This window comes from Narcine bancroftii, chromosome 5 (assembly GCF_036971445.1).
Source record: "Narcine bancroftii isolate sNarBan1 chromosome 5, sNarBan1.hap1, whole genome shotgun sequence".
Lineage (NCBI taxonomy): Eukaryota > Metazoa > Chordata > Chondrichthyes > Torpediniformes > Narcinidae > Narcine > Narcine bancroftii.
In genome coordinates, this window is record NC_091473.1 from 189,950,816 (window position 1) to 189,969,249 (window position 18,434).

General features: G+C 55.6%; 1 protein-coding gene across 3 annotated transcripts in view; it reads right to left on the minus strand.

Moving 5' to 3' along the window:
• Positions 1 to 18,434, minus strand: part of LOC138764425 (rho guanine nucleotide exchange factor 2-like) — a 53,301-nt gene that overhangs the window by 5,290 nt on the left and 29,577 nt on the right. For all 3 annotated transcript variants that reach the window (XM_069940334.1, XM_069940333.1, XM_069940335.1), the window contains 13 exons: positions 17,093 to 17,239; positions 15,852 to 16,102; positions 12,734 to 12,859; positions 12,232 to 12,349; positions 10,455 to 10,703; positions 9,483 to 9,559; positions 9,004 to 9,182; positions 8,027 to 8,091; positions 7,337 to 7,528; positions 5,717 to 5,842; positions 5,353 to 5,423; positions 4,898 to 4,933; positions 4,637 to 4,687 (listed from right to left, as the gene is read on the minus strand). In XM_069940334.1, coding sequence (XP_069796435.1) covers positions 4,637 to 4,687; positions 4,898 to 4,933; positions 5,353 to 5,423; positions 5,717 to 5,842; positions 7,337 to 7,528; positions 8,027 to 8,091; positions 9,004 to 9,182; positions 9,483 to 9,559; positions 10,455 to 10,703; positions 12,232 to 12,349; positions 12,734 to 12,859; positions 15,852 to 16,102; positions 17,093 to 17,239 — 1,688 coding nt within the window. The remainder of the gene's footprint in view (positions 1 to 4,636; positions 4,688 to 4,897; positions 4,934 to 5,352; positions 5,424 to 5,716; positions 5,843 to 7,336; positions 7,529 to 8,026; positions 8,092 to 9,003; positions 9,183 to 9,482; positions 9,560 to 10,454; positions 10,704 to 12,231; positions 12,350 to 12,733; positions 12,860 to 15,851; positions 16,103 to 17,092; positions 17,240 to 18,434) is intronic.

Below are 18,434 nucleotides of genomic sequence, written 5' to 3' on the forward strand. Positions count from 1 at the left end.
GGTAACGGGGGAAGGATTCCTCCCCATCCACCCCCTCATCATTCTGTTTGCCTCTGCCAGGTTCCATCCTCCCTCCCCCCCCCTCTACCTTTTGCTCCAAGAGCAACAGATATAGTCTCTCCCCATACCTGTCCCAGGGAATCCAGGGGCAACAGAGTCAGCCTCTCCCTGTAACTGTCCTGGGGAATCTCCTTAACTCCAAGGGGTACAGACCCAGCCTCTCACCATATCTGCCCCACGGAATCCCCTCCACTTCAGGGGCAACAGAACCAGCCTCTCACCGTACTTAAACCCTAACCTTCTCTCCTACTGACTACATAAAAAATGTTACATGAGGTGGAAAGAAAACAAGGCTCCTAAGTGCTCCAAATCTAACTTCCCGCCTCCCCGGGGGGGGAGGGGGGGGCGCACATTTCAATGTCGTCCCCTCCTTGTTCTGCACACTTACCACCTTCTGCGTGAAACCATTGCCCCCTCAGCCCCCTTTTAAATCTTTCCCCTCTCACCTTTTGTTCTCCTGACCCTGGGGGAAGGTGGGGGGGGGGGGGGGGGGCGGGGTGAAAAGAGACTGTGAGCTTCCACCTTATCGACGCCGCACTTGATTTTATGGACATCAATACGGAGCCCCTTCATCCTCTGATGGCCCAGGCAAAACAGACAAGAGGGCTTGTCTACTGAGACTAAATGGGTGGAACTGAGGAATAGGAAGGTATGACTACGTTAATGGGGTTGTATTGTAGACCACCCAATTGTCAGTGGGAATTTGTGGAGCAAATCTGCAGAGGGATAGCAGACAGCCGCAGGAAACCTATTGAAATTCATTTTTTAAAAATTAAATTTTGACACACAGCATGGTAACAGGCCCTTTCAGTCCACGCTGCCCAGTTACACTCAATTGACCTACAGTCCCCACCCATGTTGTCGAAGGGTGGGAGGAAACCGTAGCACTAAGAGGAAACCCATGCAGACACGGGGAGAACGTACAAGCTCCTTACAGAGAGACTGGGATTCGAACCCCTCCCTCCCCGATCGCTGGCGCTGTGACATCGTTGCCCCTTGAGGAGGTGACAAGCAGGCTGGATAAGGGAGATGACGAGGTGACAAGATGCTGCACCTACTTAATGATATTATGAGCCATGGTTACGACCCTGCGTGGGTAGAGCGCTGACCGATTGGCAGGAAGCAAAGAATTAGAGTGCAAGGATCCTATTGCGATCGGTTGCTAGTGGCGTTCCACAGGGGTCGGTGTTGGGGCCACCTCTTGTAATGTATATCTTAATGATTTGGATTCTGGAATGAATGGCTCTGTGGCCAAGTTTGGAGGAGATAACGGAGCTCGGTGGAGGAGCAGGTAGTGCTGAGGAAATACGAAAGCTGCAGGACTTGAGCAGTGGACCTCAAAGTTTGTCTTCCCACCCACATCCCAGTTCAAGTAATCCCTCTGCCATCAGTGCTCTGTGATTGGTAAGGGATTGCTTAATGTGGGATGTGAGTGGGAAGGGAAGGTTGAGAATCACTGCTCTAGACCCAATTGTCACTGAAATATTTTGCTGGAGAAAAATGGTCATTGGCCCATTTCCTTTGGAGATCTGAAACCGTGCACATAACGAGGCAATGAGGGACGATTAAAACAGTGGTTTTCAAACTTTTTCTCCCCACTCACAGACCACCTTAAGCAATCCCACAGAGCACTGATGGCATCAGGAATACTTAAAGTGGGAAGAGAAAGGTTGAGAACCACTGATTGTCTATCCAAATCACCTGTTTAATTTTGGTCAGGAAGCAAAGCTTTTGAATAAATGTGTTATGCAGGGATAGTCAGACCAAACTAGAAGGGCCGTATGGCCTGTTCTCTGTCTGTAATCTTCTGTTGATCGCTGGACCCCTAATAATTTTGGTCTGAACCAGTGGCTTTCAAACTTTTTCTTCCCATCCACATTCCACCCTAAGCAATCCTTCACTCATCAAGGTGTCACTTAAGGTGGGATGTGAGTGGAAAAGTTGAAAACCACTGGTTTAGGAAAATGGGTGGAGAGGCGGCAAATGATCCAGAATTTAAGCAACTGGCAGAAAAAAAATCAAGGAAAATAGGTAAAAGCACTGGTTTAAATTGGCGCCCCCCAGTGGTTAGTTCTCCCATTGAGGTACCAATCAGGGAGATGCTGGATCTCCTCTGAGGGAACGAGACAGGGGCAGGTGACAGAGGCCTGTGCAGGGGGATAGCAATTGTAATACCATTGGGTTTCAAGTCAATTATGGAGAAGGAGAGGTCTGGTTCTCCAGTTAAGATTCTAAATTGGAGGAAGGCCAATGAGAAAGGATGTAGAAAGCGTGGATTGGCCAAGGGTGTACTTGGGTAAGTGGGAGGCCTTCCAAGGCGAAATTTTGAGAGTGCAAGAGTTTGTACGCTGCAGTAGGAAGTTAACAGGCATAAGGAACCTTGGAAATTGGGGGATCTGGGGTGCGTAGCAGGCGTAGGTAACACAGGGCGCTTGAGGAGTATAACAAACACAAGAGGAAAGGACATCAAGAGGGCTAAAAGAAGACGTGAGGTTGCTCTGGCGGACAATGTGAAGGAAAGTCCTAAGGGTTTCTACAGGTATATTAAGAGCAGAAGGATAATAAGGGACAAAATTAGTTTTCTTGAAGATCAGAGTGGTTGGCTTTGTATGGATCCAAAAGAGATGGGGCAGATCATGAATGGTTTTTTTTTGCATCAGTATTTACTCAAGAAACTGGCACAGACTGTGGGAAGCAAGGAAAACAAGCAGTGAGGTCATGGAACATGTACAGATTAAAGAGGAGGAGGTGCTTGCTGTCTTAAAGCAAACAAGTGTGAATAAATCCCCAGGGCCTGACAAGGTATTCCTTTGGGCCTTGAGGGAGGCTAGTGGAGAAATTGCAGGGGCTCTGGCAGAAATATTTAAAATGCCCTTAAACTGGAGGATTGGAGTGAACCATGATGCTGTGATTGTCGTAAAACACAGAAATGCTGGAGGAGCTCAGGCTGGTCTCGCAGCGTCCGTGGCAGGTAAAGGTGTATTATAAGGGGGGGGTTAAAGATATACCAACTTGTGAGTAAAAAAGCTGGCAGCAGCTTGAATTACACTGTGGGTGAAAGGGGGGAAGAATGGGGAGGGGGACGAGTGCAGGCCAACAGACAAAAGGTGTGAATTCGATAGAAGAGGAGAGAGAAAAGGCCAGGATTGGGGGAGGAAAGGAGAGGTGAGCTAACGCAAACAGGAGAAGTCGATGTTAGTGCCATCTGGTTGGAGGGGGCCCAGAGGGAAGATGAGGTTCTATTCCTCCAATTTGCAAGTGGTTTCAGACTGCCAGCGTGCGAGACCATGGACAAACTATGGAAACTAAGAAAATCCAGGTGCCAGAAATCCAGACTTCTTGACCATTCTTGGATTTTGAGTGGAGTGCGTGTGTGTGTGTGTGTACACAAGAGAGGGTGTATATGGATGTGTGTGTATGGATGTGTGCGTCAAGGTGTGGGTGTCTGTGTATGTACAAGAGAGGGTGTATGGATGTGTGTGTCTGTATGGATGTGTGAGTCAAGGTGTGTGTGTCTGTGTATGGATGTGTGTCTGGCTGGTTGACAACTCTCGGCTTTTGGGTACATGGGTGGAGAGAGAGTACGGACTGCTTGCGTGCATTACTTGGATTCATGCATTGTGTACGGGTGTGCATTACGCGCAGGCATTACGTGTGTGTAAGTGTGCGTGCATGCATTACTTGATTGCTTGTATTAGGTGGGTGCATTATGGAGGAGCTGCAAATATACTGCCCGAGAGGGCAGAAAATCCGGATCGACCCGCTCCCCGAACAGTCTGGAGTTGAGGACTCTTAGCATATCTGGATCACAGCGAGGCATTCGTCTGTTGCTGCTCTGCAAGGAAAGACTGCATGGAATCCAGGGCGAGAGAGCACATTGGTAAAATGGGACCATTTAAAAGACGCAGATGTTGTGGGCAGGGCTGGGAGGGATCAGATTGTGGAGGAGCAGGTTTATTGCGGCTGGCACACCATCGTGGGGCTGAAGGGCCTGTTACTGGTGCTGGACTACTCTACCCATCTGTGAATTGTGAGCGGGAGGGGACTCTCGGCTGATCAATATTTGGGGTGGAACGGTTAATGCAACGCTGTTAGAGTGGCAGCGACCGGGGCTTGAATCCAGTGCTGTCTGTGAGGAGATTTTACGATCACCCCCAATCCCGCCATGTCCGCGTGGTTTTCCTCCAGTTTCTTCCCACCCTCCAAAACGCTGTAGGTTAATTGGGCGGCACAGGCCCCTTGGCCTGGAAGGCCTGTTTAAATTCCTCATAATTTGCTGTATGGGACATGCTAACGTGTACCACCCAGCACTTGTCAGGAATAAATTTTACTCGCTAATTCTCCATCCAACTTTACATCTGGTCTACCTTCCTGCTGCTACCCGACGCACCCTTCTTTGCAAAACAAGAGGCTACGTCTTAACTGCAGACGTGGGTGCATTCCCCTCTTGCTTGAGACACTAGAACATCACTCCACTCCTCAGTGACCAAACCCTTGCTCGAATGTCCCACTGCAAGGACACCATTCCCACTCATCCCAACAAAGGAGAGGGTTCCCCCGAGCCTGAGGTACCAACCTGAAGGGTGAGAAGCAGGGTGGAGAGTTGGGAGAGTCTCTGCAGCACCTCCTGGGGGGGGGGAGGAGAGAAGGAGAGTTACTGAGGGATGGGGGTGGGGGGCAACAGAGGGGAGGGGTTCTGGCTCAGGGCCCAGACGCCATTGTGACATCACGGCCTGTCACTGCGACACCACGGCCCGTCACTGCAGCATCTCCGTGACACCATGGCCCATCCCCGCGACCCCACGACGCCTCGGCCCCCATCCGTGGTCCCTCTCACCTCATTGTATGGTTTCAGCTGGTTGCCGTTCCTATCCTGCAGGAGAGAGAGAATGGGAAATACAGTGAGGCATCTGCACTGGGGGAAGAGGACAGGTAGAGGAATCAGGAGGGGTAGGGGAGGAGACTGGGGAGAGGGGGAAGCTGGGGGAGGGAATGGGTAGGGGGTAGGCTGAGGAGGTGGGTTGGAGATGGGGGTAAGGAATGGGGGAGGAGGAATGGAAAGGGGGGTTAGAGAAGGGGGGATCGGAGGGGGATAGGGAGGATGGGGAGGAGGAGAGGTAGAAAGGGAGAGGGTTGTGGAGATGGGGGTGTGGGGAGAAGGAGATAGTGTAGGTTAGTATGAGGATAGGAAAGAAGAGGATAGGAGAGGGGATGGGTTAGTATGAGGAGAAGGGGAGGGAGAGGAGTATGAGAAAAGCCCAAACAGCAGTGATAGCTCGGCAGATTTCCTACCCGTGCTGTGTCCATGAGGCTCTGACTCCGGCTCAGCTCCACGCTGCCGTTCACACTGGGCAGTTCCGTCTCTGAGGGAGTAAGAGGAGATGAAGCAGCCGCTGCAACACTGCAGGCCCTGGGAACCAAGGGCAGGGCCTGAGGAGATGGGTGGGGCTTTGTGCAACAAGGGGTGGGGCCTGGCAAGGCGATGGACAGGGCAAGGGGATTGAGGGGTGGGGCCTGGGTGATAGGATGGGTCTGGGAAGATAAAGGGCAGGGCCTGGGAGATGAGAGGGGCGGGGCCTGGGAGATGAGAGGGGCGGGGCCTGGGATGGGGCACAGGCCAGTGAGGCTGAAGCTGGAGATGAGGGAGTGGACGTACCTGGAGAGCTGAGACCTGGTCCGCTAGTTTTCTCCGTTCCAGTGGGAATGAAGTTCCCCGGGGATTGGTCCACGCTGGTACAGGGGTTCACATAAGCGTTCACTATCAACTCTGAGAGGCTTTGAACTACAAGGACAGAGAAAAAAGGTAGAAAATCAGGGGTACTGGCCCATACCCTTTAGTGTGGGATTGTTGCAGGATTCAATTTGATACCCAACAACCCACCAAATGCATGAGGATTCCATCCACTTGACTCATGTCCCCTGCACCCCTCAACAACTTCTACGTGCCCATTGAGAACATCCCATAGAGGTCATCTCAGAGGGTTGGGATCTGTTCACCCCAAATCAGAGAAACCATGAACATGGCTCAGACCATCACACTCCCCACCTCCATCAACTCTATCTACACCTCATCACACCCCCTTCCCTCCATCGACCCCAACTACACCTCATAACCTCCCTCCCCTCCATCCACTTCATCTGCACCTCCCACTGTCTTGGAAAAGGAATCAACACATTAAAAGACTCACCCCACCCTGGTCACACTCTCTTCACTCCCCCCCCTCCCCTTTCCTGTCAGGGGGAAGATTCCCAAATGTGAGACCATGCCCCACCAGATTCAAGGGCAGTTTCTCTCTGGCCATTATCAAGCATCTGACAAGGGTAAAATCACAACTGCTAGCTCACTGTAACTGTACTGTTTCTTCCTTGTGGTACTGTGTATGGGGGTGCTAACTGCTCTGCTCGCAAAACGAACGTTCTTCCTGCAGCGGTGCATGTAAAAATAAGCCTGACTTGAACCCTTGCATCCCTGTTCCATCACCCTCTCTTGAACCCTACTTCCTGTCATCCTCTCTGTTCCTCTTCTGCCCCCCCCCCCACCCATTTAACCCTGCTCCATTATCCAGAAACAGAATTCATTGCCTTGAACACTTCACAAAATTCATTTCATCATAGTGCAAACATTTACATAAGCCATCTTTTGGGATAAATAAAAATAGTTGAATTTAGGCAGTGTCTATGGTTCACTGTTCATTCAGGAATCTAATGGCGGAGGGGAAGGAGCCGTCCTTGTGCCGCTGGGTGCTCGTCTTTAGGCTCCTGCACTTCCTTCCCGATGGTCGCAGAGTGAAGAGTGCATGCCCTGGGGGTCCTTGAGGGCAGAGGCAGCTTTCTTGAGACACCGCCTCTTGTCGATGTCCTCGATGGAGTGAAGACTGGGGCCTGTGATGACGCTGGCCGAGTTAACAACCCTCTGGAGTTTTGGCTGGTCCTGTGCTTTGGCACCTCCATGGCAGGCCAGAATGCTCTCCAAGGTACACCTGTAGGTGCTTTTAAGAGTCTTCAGTGATGTACCGAATCTCCCCAAACTCCCCACGAAGTATAGCCATTGGCGAGTCTTCTTCGTGATTGCATTGAGATGCAGGCCTCCCCCACCCTTGCCCCTCTCTGGCCAAGTAGGGGGTGCAAAGTTGTCACCCCCTCCCTGCGCCACATCTTGAAGCTGCCTCTCAGTGGTGGTCTGTACCCTTAACCCCAGAACCTCACAGTGCAGGCCATTCGGCCCGACTAATCCACACCTCGAAGAGCACCTCCCACCCACCCCGGCCAGGAATACCTTCCCTCATCGCCTCAACGACGAGCCTCTCGCCCTGCGGGTGGTCACTAGGGTCGGGGGGGAGCAGCAGGCGCCGGGGAATGGGCCCTGGGGTCAGATCTTCGCCGCTCCTCAGCTGCAGCATCCGTCTCAGGAGGCCGGCCTTCTCCTCCAGGAGCTCAGAGACACGCCGGTCCCTCTGCTGGATCTCATCTGGCAGGGGTGGGGGCAGAAAGAGAAGGCCGTCAGTGAGGGGGGAGGAGAGGAGGGACATGGGAGTGAGGGAGGGATCTCCTCTGGCCAGAGGGTGGGGAGAGAGAGGGGCTGTCAGGGAGGAGGGAACGGGAGGGGTAATAGGGAGGGAAGCCTTCTCCAGGAGCTCAGAGATGCAACAATCTCTCTGCCAGACATCTTCTGGGGCGGGGGGGCGGGAAAGAGTCAACAGATAAAGTGTCAAAAGGGAGAAGGGGATGTGCGGAGGGAGTGACAGGGGAGAGGGGCTGGGATGGGGGAAGTGAGAAGGAAAGGATGGTTGCGACTACGGGGAGGGGGTGAGGGAGAGGGTTCGCAGGTGGATGTGGTTCGTGGGGGTAAGGGTTTGAGGGAAGGTGCGGATAGGAAGGGGGTTGGGGCTTGGAGTGCTTGTCATTAGGAAGGGGATGGAGTGGATTTTCGGAGGTCCAGAGCGGTGGGCGGAGGATCCCCCAATACCTGACAGCTCTCTCAGCTCCTCCCTGGTCTGGATCTCCATGGAGAAGAGTTCCACCTCTGGGCAGCTGCAAGACACAGTGGGACCATGAGTGTCATCTCCACCCTCCCCCCAACCTGAAAGCCTCAAACGCAGAGCAAGATCCCATGCCCTGCGTATGTGGGTCCAGCACACGCTGCTTTGCGCCACGACCCTGGGAAAAGCCCAGTGCGATCTCACAGCACCTTCTCAATAATGCGCTGGGCTGTCTGACCTTTCTCTGGGAGTTCCCTCCCACCTCATGCATTCGGAGTGGGATTCGAATCCACAACTCAGGGGACTGCACTGGAGCCTCAACAGCCCCCCAGCAGCAGGCACCTACAGCGTCTCAGAGAAGGGACCTTTCAGCTAATCTCTCCACTCCCAATCTCTCATTGCCTCCTCTCCTCTTGGACCCTACCCCTCACTCAGCGTCTCCCCTCTCTCTCTCATCCTCTCAAGGACCCTCCCCCACTCTCATCTGCTCCCCCCACTCTCATTCTGTCCTCTCTCTCTCAGGATGGCGAGAAAGGATGGAGAGGAGATGGGATTGAGCAGTGGAGAGCAGGGGAATGAAGGGTAAGGGGTGGGCAGAGGAGCTGGGTGAGACGGGATGGGGAAGGAGGGTGGAGGTGGGCGTTGGATAAAGTGGAGATGGGGCAAGAAGGATAGGTTGGGGAAGGTGCAGGAGATGAGGGGAGAGGTGGGGGTGGGGGAAGGGTGAGGTAGGGAGTAGGGTAGGAGGGAGTGAGTGGGGAAGGAGGCAGGGGTTGGGGAGGAAGGAGGGGATAGGGAGGAGGAGAGATGGGGAAGGTGGTAGGAATGGATAGGGGAGGAGTGTGGAGGTTTGGGAAGGAGGGGGAGGACGGACAGGTGGGGAAGAGGGGAGGTGGGGGTTGAAGGGGGCAGTAGGGGAGAGGTGGGGGAGGGGACGATAAGGCATGGTAAACCCTGGACTCACATGCTGACGGTGCGCTGGATGATCCGGATCCAGGTAGACCTGTCCTCGCGGGACGCCATGTGGATCTCGTACATCTCTGGTACGGGGGCCGCAGCGCTGATCAGGAACATGCCCTTCTCCTGGTTGGCGATGTCCCGTACAATCAGCTTCTGCAGAGGTATCACCGCTGGCTTGTTGTCCTGGGGCACACCGCCGAGAATCAGCAGGGGTACACCATCCGTCAGAGCGTCCCTCTGTTTTAGTTCACCTCCCCAGGAAGGTGAACCTCCCCAAGACAGGGAAAGTTCCCCCAGGACAGGGAAGGTTCCCCCAACCCAACCAGGATGTGGAAACTCCCCCCAAGGGCTGTGTTTGTTGACCTCACCAGGACGGGTAACCTCCCAAACCTCACCAGGACAGGGAAGCTCCCCACCTACCCACCAGAATGAGGAGGCTGATTCCCACCCCCAATCGCCTAGGGAAGTGTCAGTTGGCCTCACCAGGACAGGGAAGCTGTATCTCTGGTCCTTCTCCTGCAGGAAGATCAGCACGTCGGTGAGGAGCAGAACCTGGACATCTGTCGGGAGGCACAAAGGTCAGCATAGGGTCACAGGGGTTGACACAGGGTCAATGGAAGATGTAGGGAGTGAGCACAGAGAAACATAAGGGTCAGCCTGGGGTTACACAGGGAGAACAAGGGGTAGGCCTGAGGTCACACAGGGTCAGTGCAGGGAGACACGGGGTCAGCCTGGAGTCATGCGGGAAACAGGGAAACAAAGGGGTCAGCACGGTCAACGGGAGAGATGAGGTCAGCTTGGGTTCACATGGGATCAAGGGGAGCAGTGGACATCACAGGGGGTCACCAAGGATCAGTAGAGGTCAACGGGGGCACAGGTGTCAGCATGGGGGGTTGTCACACAAGGGTCAGGACCTCTGCTTACACCCCTCCTTGTTCCCGTACCCACCCTTATCTTCCCACTAACCAACAACCCCCCCCCGCCCCCCCACTTTGAAGTGCCTGGCTCTTTCACAGCAGAGAATTGTCATGTCACCTTGCCCCGGTACCCCTCCTCCTCTCTCCCACCCGCAGTACCCCTCAGCCCTGGTGACCCTCCTCCCTCTCTCACAATCCCCACCTCCCTGCAGTACCCCTTTCCCCCAGTGATCCTCTCCCCCCCCCTCCCCTGGTGACTTTCCTAACTCTGCCCTATCTCCATCTCCTCCCCTCTCACTACCCCTCTCTCCCAGTGACCCTCCCACCTTTCCCCCTCCCCCAATGATCCTCCTCCCCTGTCCTTTGCCCCCCCACCTTCCTTTGAAGTGGCCAGAACTAGTCTTTCACAAACTGACAGGCCCATTCCTCCCACTGCCCCTCATCCCTCCCCCACCATGTCCCACTTAATTTCCTCCCCTTTCACACCTCCCCCACAGCCCCCCTTCCCTGACCCATTTTCCGCCACCCCCCCCCCCACCTTTGAAGCGGCCAGTGCTGGTCTTCCACAGCACGAAGCCATCGTGGACCAGCCTGCGACGGGCCAGGTCCTCGCACTGGAAGGACCGTCCACTGTGCATGGTGGCAGCCGCCCGCGGGTCCATACGGCTGCACACCTCCTGCAGCCGGCAGCGCCGCTCACACTCGTGCACCTCAGTGTCCACCGCCACAATCACCTCCTTCATCAGCGCCAGCGCCCGGCCCAGGTCCCGTTGCTCCTCCTCGTCCCCTGGAGGGGGTGGACACAGAGGGGGGGGGTCAACTGGGTGGGTTCATCAACACATCACACACCCCGGAGACAAACCGGCCTCTGACCCATCGAGAACCCACCCATCCTGCTCCTCCTAGTCCTCTGGAGGTTCTAGGCACAGGGGTGGACATGGGGGTGGGGGGGGTTCATCAGCACAATACACACCATGGGGATAACCTGGCCCCTGCCCCCTTGCAATGCCTCACCCACCCTGCCTCCGCTCCTCCTCCTTATCCCCTGGGGACAATGAAGGTGATCAGAACCAATCCCTGCCCCATCCCCTGGGATAACATTGCCCCCCAACACCTCCCCTAGGAGAGCCTGGTTCTTGCCCCACCCACCCCCAGGATAGCCTGCCTCTCTCTCCCTCACACGTATGCACACAGACACAGTCATGCATGCAATCTCGCTGGCACATGCCCAGCCATGCACACCCACATACATGTGCACATTCATGTGCACCGACACTCACACATTCATGTGCACCATACATACAGACATGTGCACATACAGACACACAAACATGAATGTAGACACTGATCTTCAGATTCACACGCACACCGACATTCACACGCATACCGACACGCGGGCGCACCCACACACCGACACTCTCTCTCTCTCTCCCCCACACACACGCAATAAGACACACAGACAATGGCAGAGGGTCAATATCAACCACAGATCCCTCAAGTGGTGAGACAGTGATTCTTCTCATGAGGATGTCGGACCCTTGACCCATGATCAAGATCCAAAGTCCACATCCAGCAGTGGGCCTCACTAGAGATTTGGGCTCTTCCCTCCTTAACTCATCTGTACAGGACAGGAACAGGCCCCTCTGCCCACCTCTCCGTGCTGAACACCATGCCCAAATGAAACCAAGCCTCTGCTACCTGCCTCTGCTCCATCTCGCTGCATCCTCTGAATGTTGCTTTGTCTATCGTCTATCTACAGGCCTCCTACTAAACACCACAGTTGCATTTTCTTGCACCAGTACTTCTGGCGCCCACCACTCTCTGGGTAAAATATATGACCCACATATTTCTCCTAAACTTCCATCCCCTCGCCTTAAGCATGTCCTCCAGAGTGGGATGCTTTTTAACGTGGGGGCGGCCCATCCCAACAACGCCTTTCGTGATTTATCTATCGGGTCAACGCCTTAGCCTCCAATGCTCCAGAGAAAGCAGCTTAGCTTTGTCTGACCTCCCGCCCCAGCACAGACCCTCAAATCCTGGGACCATCTTGGTGAGTCTCTTCTGCCCCGTTTCCAAAGCACACAAATTCCTCCTCAAATGGGGCGAACAGAATTTTATACAGTATTCCACACGCAGTAACGTCCTGACCCACCTCTGTGACCTTCATGGCACCCGCTGACTATCTTTGTCCTGGTTTGTCTTTGACCACAGAGGGTCCTGCATGGCTGGGGACCTCTCCCAGGACAAACTCTGACCTGAGACCTCACCCTATCTCCCATGGGATACGGGGCCTAGGCTCCACACCGTGTCTTTACCTTTGGTGTTCTGTAGGATGCGGTCGAACAGCACGGGGTACTTGGTAATTCTTTGCGTCACCAGCAGAATGCACTCCTGGATCCCGTGCCTCCTCAGCACAGAGCAACGCGCCATTCTCTGTGGAAACACTGGACTCAGCAGCATCCAAGACAGCGTGGAGAAGAGTACCCAACAATTCGTCCCATCACTCTCTCCCGGGGTCAGACACAGAGTGAAGCTCCCTCTGCATCATCCCATCACACACTCCCAGGGTTAGACACAGAGTGAAGCTCCCTCTGCACCATCCCATCACACACTCCCATGGTCAGACACAAAGTGTCTATACCTATAAGTTGACCCGTACTGGTAACATTGTCTCTAGTGGAAGTTTTGGAAGAAGATTCCTGACCGCCACATAGGATACAATTTCTAGGCTCTCCATGACACCCATGTTCCCTAGCACTGTCCTTTCCTCTTCCCTCTTATTACAGTGTTTAGCCTCAGAGCGATGGGAGAACTCACCCGCACAAATTGCTGGAATCGCTTGTCTCGTGTGAACAGTTCCTTGTAGAGTTTGACAGCTTTGGTGTGACGGCTGCAGAATTCCATGTATGCTTTCTTCAACAACTCGGCATTCTTCCCTGAGAACTGGGGGAGAGGGCAAGGTCAGTGTGGGTTGGGGGGTCAGAGTGAGTTGGGGGGGTTCGTGAAGGTCGGGGGGGGTTCGTGAAGGTCGGGGGGGTTCGTGAAGGTCGGGGGGGTTCGTGAAGGTCGGGGGGGTTCGTGAAGGTCGGGGGGGTTCGTGAAGGTCGGGGGGTTCGTGAAGGTCGGGGGGGTTCGTGAAGGTCGGGGGGGTTCGTGAAGGTCGGGGGGGTTCGTGAAGGTCGGGGGGGTTCGTGAAGGTCGGGGGGTTCGTGAAGGTCGGGGGGGTTCGTGAAGGTCGGGGGGGTTCGTGAAGGTCGGGGGGGGGGTTTGTGAAGGTCGGGGGGGTTCGTGAAGGTCGGGGGGGTTCGTGAAGGTCGGGGGGGGGGTTCGTGAAGGTCGGGGGGGTTCGTGAAGGTCGGGGGGGTTCGTGAAGGTCGGGGGGGTTCGTGAAGGTCGGGGGGGTTCGTGAAGGTCGGGGGGGTTCGTGAAGGTCGGGGGGTTCGTGAAGGTCGGGGGGTTCGTGAAGGTCGGGGGGTTCGTGAAGGTCGGGGGGGTTCGTGAAGGTCGGGGGGGGTTCGTGAAGGTCGGGGGGGTTCGTGAAGGTCGGGGGGGTTCGTGAAGGTCGGGGGGGTTCGTGAAGGTCGGGGGGGTTCGTGAAGGTCGGGGGGTTCGTGAAGGTCGGGGGGGTTCGTGAAGGTCGGGGGGGTTCGTGAAGGTCGGGGGGGTTCGTGAAGGTCGGGGGGGTTCGTGAAGGTCGGGGGGGTTCGTGAAGGTCGGGGGGGTTCGTGAAGGTCGGGGGGGTTCGTGAAGGTCGGGGGGGTTCGTGAAGGTCGGGGGGGTTCGTGAAGGTCGGGGGGGTTCGTGAAGGTCGGGGGGGGGGTTCGTGAAGGTCGGGGGGGGGGGGTTCGTGAAGGTCGGGGGGGTTCGTGAAGGTCGGGGGGGTTCGTGAAGGTCGGGGGGGTTCGTGAAGGTCGGGGGGGTTCGTGAAGGTCGGGGGGGTTCGTGAAGGTCGGGGGGGTTCGTGAAGGTCGGGGGGGTTCGTGAAGGTCGGGGGGGTTCGTGAAGGTCGGGGGGGTTCGTGAAGGTCGGGGGGGTTCGTGAAGGTCGGGGGGGTTCGTGAAGGTCGGGGGGGTTCGTGAAGGTCGGGGGGGTTCGTGAAGGTCGGGGGGGTTCGTGAAGGTCGGGGGGGGTTCGTGAAGGTCGGGGGGGTTCGTGAAGGTCGGGGGGGTTCGTGAAGGTCGGGGGGGTTCGTGAAGGTCGGGGGGGTTCGTGAAGGTCGGGGGGGTTCGTGAAGGTCGGGGGGGTTCGTGAAGGTCGGGGGGGTTCGTGAAGGTCAGGGGGGTTCGTGAAGGTCGGGGGGGTTCGTGAAGGTCGGGGGGGTTCGTGAAGGTCGGGGGGGTTCGTGAAGGTCGGGGGGGTTCGTGAAGGTCGGGGGGGTTCGTGAAGGTCGGGGGGGTTCGTGAAGGTCGGGGGGGTTCGTGAAGGTCGGGGGGGTTCGTGAAGGTCGGGGGGGTTCGTGAAGGTCGGGGGGGTTCGTGAAGGTCGGGGGGGTTCGTGAAGGTCGGGGGGGTTCGTGAAGGTCGGGGGGGTTCGTGAAGGTCGGGGGGGTTCGTGAAGGTCGGGGGGGTTCGTGAAGGTCGGGGGGGTTCGTGAAGGTCGGGGGGGTTCGTGAAGGTCGGGGGGGTTCGTGAAGGTCGGGGGGGTTCGTGAAGGTCGGGGGGGTTCGTGAAGGTCGGGGGGGTTCGTGAAGGTCGGGGGGGTTCGTGAAGGTCGGGGGGGTTCGTGAAGGTCGGGGGGGTTCGTGAAGGTCGGGGGGTTCGTGAAGGTCGGGGGGGTTCGTGAAGGTCGGGGGGTTCGTGAAGGTCGGGGGGTTCGTGAAGGTCGGGGGGTTCGTGAAGGTCGGGGGGTTCGTTAAGGTCGGGGGGGTTCGTGAAGGTCGGGGGGGTTCGTGAAGGTCGGGGGGGTTCGTGAAGGTCGGGGGGGTTCGTGAAGGTCGGGGGGGTTCGTGAAGGTCGGGGGGGTTCGTGAAGGTCGGGGGGGTTCGTGAAGGTCGGGGGGTTCGTGAAGGTCGGGGGGTTCGTGAAGGTCGGGGGGTTCGTTAAGGTCGGGGGGGTTCGTGAAGGTCGGGGGGGTTCGTGAAGGTCGGGGGGGTTCGTGAAGGTCGGGGGGGTTCGTGAAGGTCGGGGGGGGTTCGTGAAGGTCGGGGGGGTTCGTGAAGGTCGGGGGGGTTCGTGAAGGTCGGGGGGGTTCGTGGTCGGGTGGGGGTTCGTGAAGGTCGGGGGGGGTCAGAGAGATTCAGAGGGGTCAGGTAGTCAGAGAGGGTCAGGGACCAGTGAGATGCAGGGTATATTGGCGATTTTGTACTGGGGAGGGGTATGCATTGGAGGAGGGGGTGTTTATTGGGGAGGAGTTGTATCGGGGAGGGTATCGGGGAGGTGGGCTTATCAGGGAGGAGTTGTATTTGGCAGGGGGTTTTTATCAGGGAATTGTTTTGGGGAGGGGAGGTTATCAGGGAGGAGTTGTATCGGGAAGTGGGTGTTTATCAGGGACGTTATATCGGGGGTGTATCGGGGAGGGGGGACGTTTCTCAGGGAGGAGTTGTATCGGGGAGGATTTTTTTTAATCAGACAAGTTATATCGCGGGTGTATCGGGATGGGGGTGTTTATCAGGGAGGAGTTGTATTGGGAAGGGGGTATTTATCAGGGAGGAGTTGTATCGATGAGTGTATCAGGAAGTGGGTGTTTATCAGGGACGAATTATATTGGGGGTGTATCGGGGAGAGGGGTGTTTATCAGGGAATTGTTTTGGGGGGGGGTGTTTATCAGGGAGGAGTTTTTGGGAGGGGTGTTTATCAGGGAGTTGTATCGGGGAGGGGTGTTTATCAGGGAGATTTGTATTGGGGAGGGGGTGTTTATCAGAGAGGGGGTGTATCAGGGAGGAGTTGTTTTGAGGTGTGGAGAGAGGGACGGGGTGGACAGGTGGTACCGGCGTTACCTCGCTGACCAGCAAGTCGCCCAGCCGGGTGATGACGAAGTTGGTGTGGCTCCCCCCCAGCAGGGAGTCACGGCGCCGCTCCAGCAGCCGGCTCAGGAAGTGGGCGTGAAAGTCCAGCAGCTCATCCAGGGCAGGAAACATTGCGTACACTGTGCTGCTCTCCATCTGCAGGTCTTCCACCATCCCCTTCCGGAAAATGTCCGACATGATCTTCAGTGTCCGCACGTGGTGAACCTCCGTCTGGATTAGCTCTGGGTGGGGGGGAGGGTCACAGGTCAGCATTCGGTGTCAGGATGTTGGGGGTGGGAGAGAGGAGGTGGCAAAGCAGGGCAAGGTCACCCTGCTGGAGGCATGTGCGGAGTGTCATGTAATTACACGCCGGATGTGGGAATGTACCCTGCGGATACGTGCTACTGGTAATGCACGGTCTGCAGGGAACACACAGTACACGATGAAGGGGATATTCAGTACATGGTACAGGGGAAGTGCATGGTTTGGGGAAAGCACAGTATACAGTATGGGGAAGTACACGATATGGGGAAGCACAGTACACAACTCAGGGGAAGCACTGTACGTGATACAGGGGATGTATACAGTACAGGGAAGCACAGTACACAGTATAGAGGAAGTACATGGCTCAGGGGATGCACAGTATACAGGGTACAAGGAAGTGCAGTACATGGTACAGAGAATGTACACAGTTCAGGAATGAGTCATCGTGGGTTTTAAAAGAATTTTTTAAAGATGCACAGCACAATAACGGGGTCCTTCAGCCATATGTCACCCAAATACACCCAGTTAATCTACAAACCATGTTTTGAACGGTGGGAGGACTCCGGGGAAATCCTACGCAGACACGGGAAGAATATACAAACTCCCTACAGACAGTGCAGGATTCAAATCCCAGCCCCAATTACTGGTGCTGTAACAGCGCTGTGCTAGCTGCTATGCCAACCGTGCCAGGTGCTGGGAGTGGGCAAGAGGTGAGAGTGAGGGAACAGAGTGCACAATGGGCGTGTATGAGTTAGGGGCATGCTTAAGTGAGTGGGTGTTGTTTGAGCGCGTGGGGGATTTTTGAGTTCATGGGGGTGGGGGGTGGTGTTCGAGTGTGTGAGGGGAGTTTGAACACATGGGGGGGGTGTTTGAGTTCGTGGTTGGGTGTTGTTTGAGTGTGTGTGGGTTGGTCAAAGCGCATGGGGAGATCCTTGCTCGCGTTACGCAGTCCCTCCCAGAACGCTGACCGTAGATGACGTCCTGCCTCTTCATCACATCCTTGCGATGCATCTGCAGGAAACTGGTGTCCACAGCCAGGCTCCACGAATCCGCCTCAAAGTCCTTCTCGTCCGTCTCCAGGTCCCCCATCAGCTGGCTGTAAATGGTCTCTGCCCCTGCAGGCAACGAGAAGACACCAGTGAGATGGGGGGGGGGGGGTCAATCCTCCTTCCCCCTCCGTAACCCCAGGACTAGGGTGGGTCCACAGTCCTCAGCTCCCCTCAGAGTCAGTTGCTGCAGCAGGTTATCATGAAGGCACAACCTTCGTTGCCAGAGGGTTTGAATTCAATAGTAGGGAGTTCTTGCTGCAACTGTACAAGCTTCTCCTGTAGTTATGGTGCAGTTTTGGTCTCCTTACTGTAGGATGTCCTGGCTTTGGAGGGGGCATAGAGATACCTTTAATTCACCAGTGAAACAAATATCTAACTGTAAATGGACAGTATGCATTCCTTAAAGGAAAATCTTGCTTGACAAGCCTATTGAGGAGGTGACAAGCAGGCTGGATAAGGGAGGTGCAGTGGATGTTGGGTATTTGGTTTTCAGAAGGAATAGAACACAAGAGCTGGGATGTGATGTTGAGGCTTTATAAGGCCCTGGTGAGGCCTCACGTGGAGAATTGTGAACAGTTTTGGGCCCCTCGTTTAAGAAAGGATGTGCTGACATTGGAGAGGTTGGAAAGGTTTCACTCGGATGATTCTGGGAATGACAGGGTGATCCGAGGAGTGTTTGGCCTGTATTCGTTGGAATTTAGGAGAATGGGGAGGGGGGGGTCTCATTGAAACATTTTGGATGTTGAAAGGCATGGACGGAGTAGACGTGGAAAGGTTGTTTACCCCCCACAGTGGGAGAGTCAAGGACAAGAGGGCACAACTTCAGAATTGAAGGGCGTCCTCTTGGAAACAGAGACGCGGAGGAATTTCTTCAGTCACGGGTGGATATGGTGGCCGGGAGATTGACAGGTTCCCGATGGGCCAGGGCATCCAAGGTTAGGGGGAGAAGGCCAGACAGTGGGGCTGAGTGGGGAAATGGATCAGCTCGATTAAATGGCGGGGCAGATTCGACGGGCTGAATGGCCTATTTCTGCTCCTATCTCTTATGGTCTCTTCTGCTTCCTCAGGGCACAGATTCACTCCTCTCCTGGAGAAGCAGTTAGATCTTAGAACATTGCAGCGCAGAACAGGCCCTTCAACCACAATGTTGTTTGACCTGCGTAAACCTACTCAAAAACAATTGAACCCTTCCCTCCCTCACACCTCATAACCCTCGATTTTTCTTCCATCCGTGTGCCTGTCTAAGAGTCTTTTGAATGTC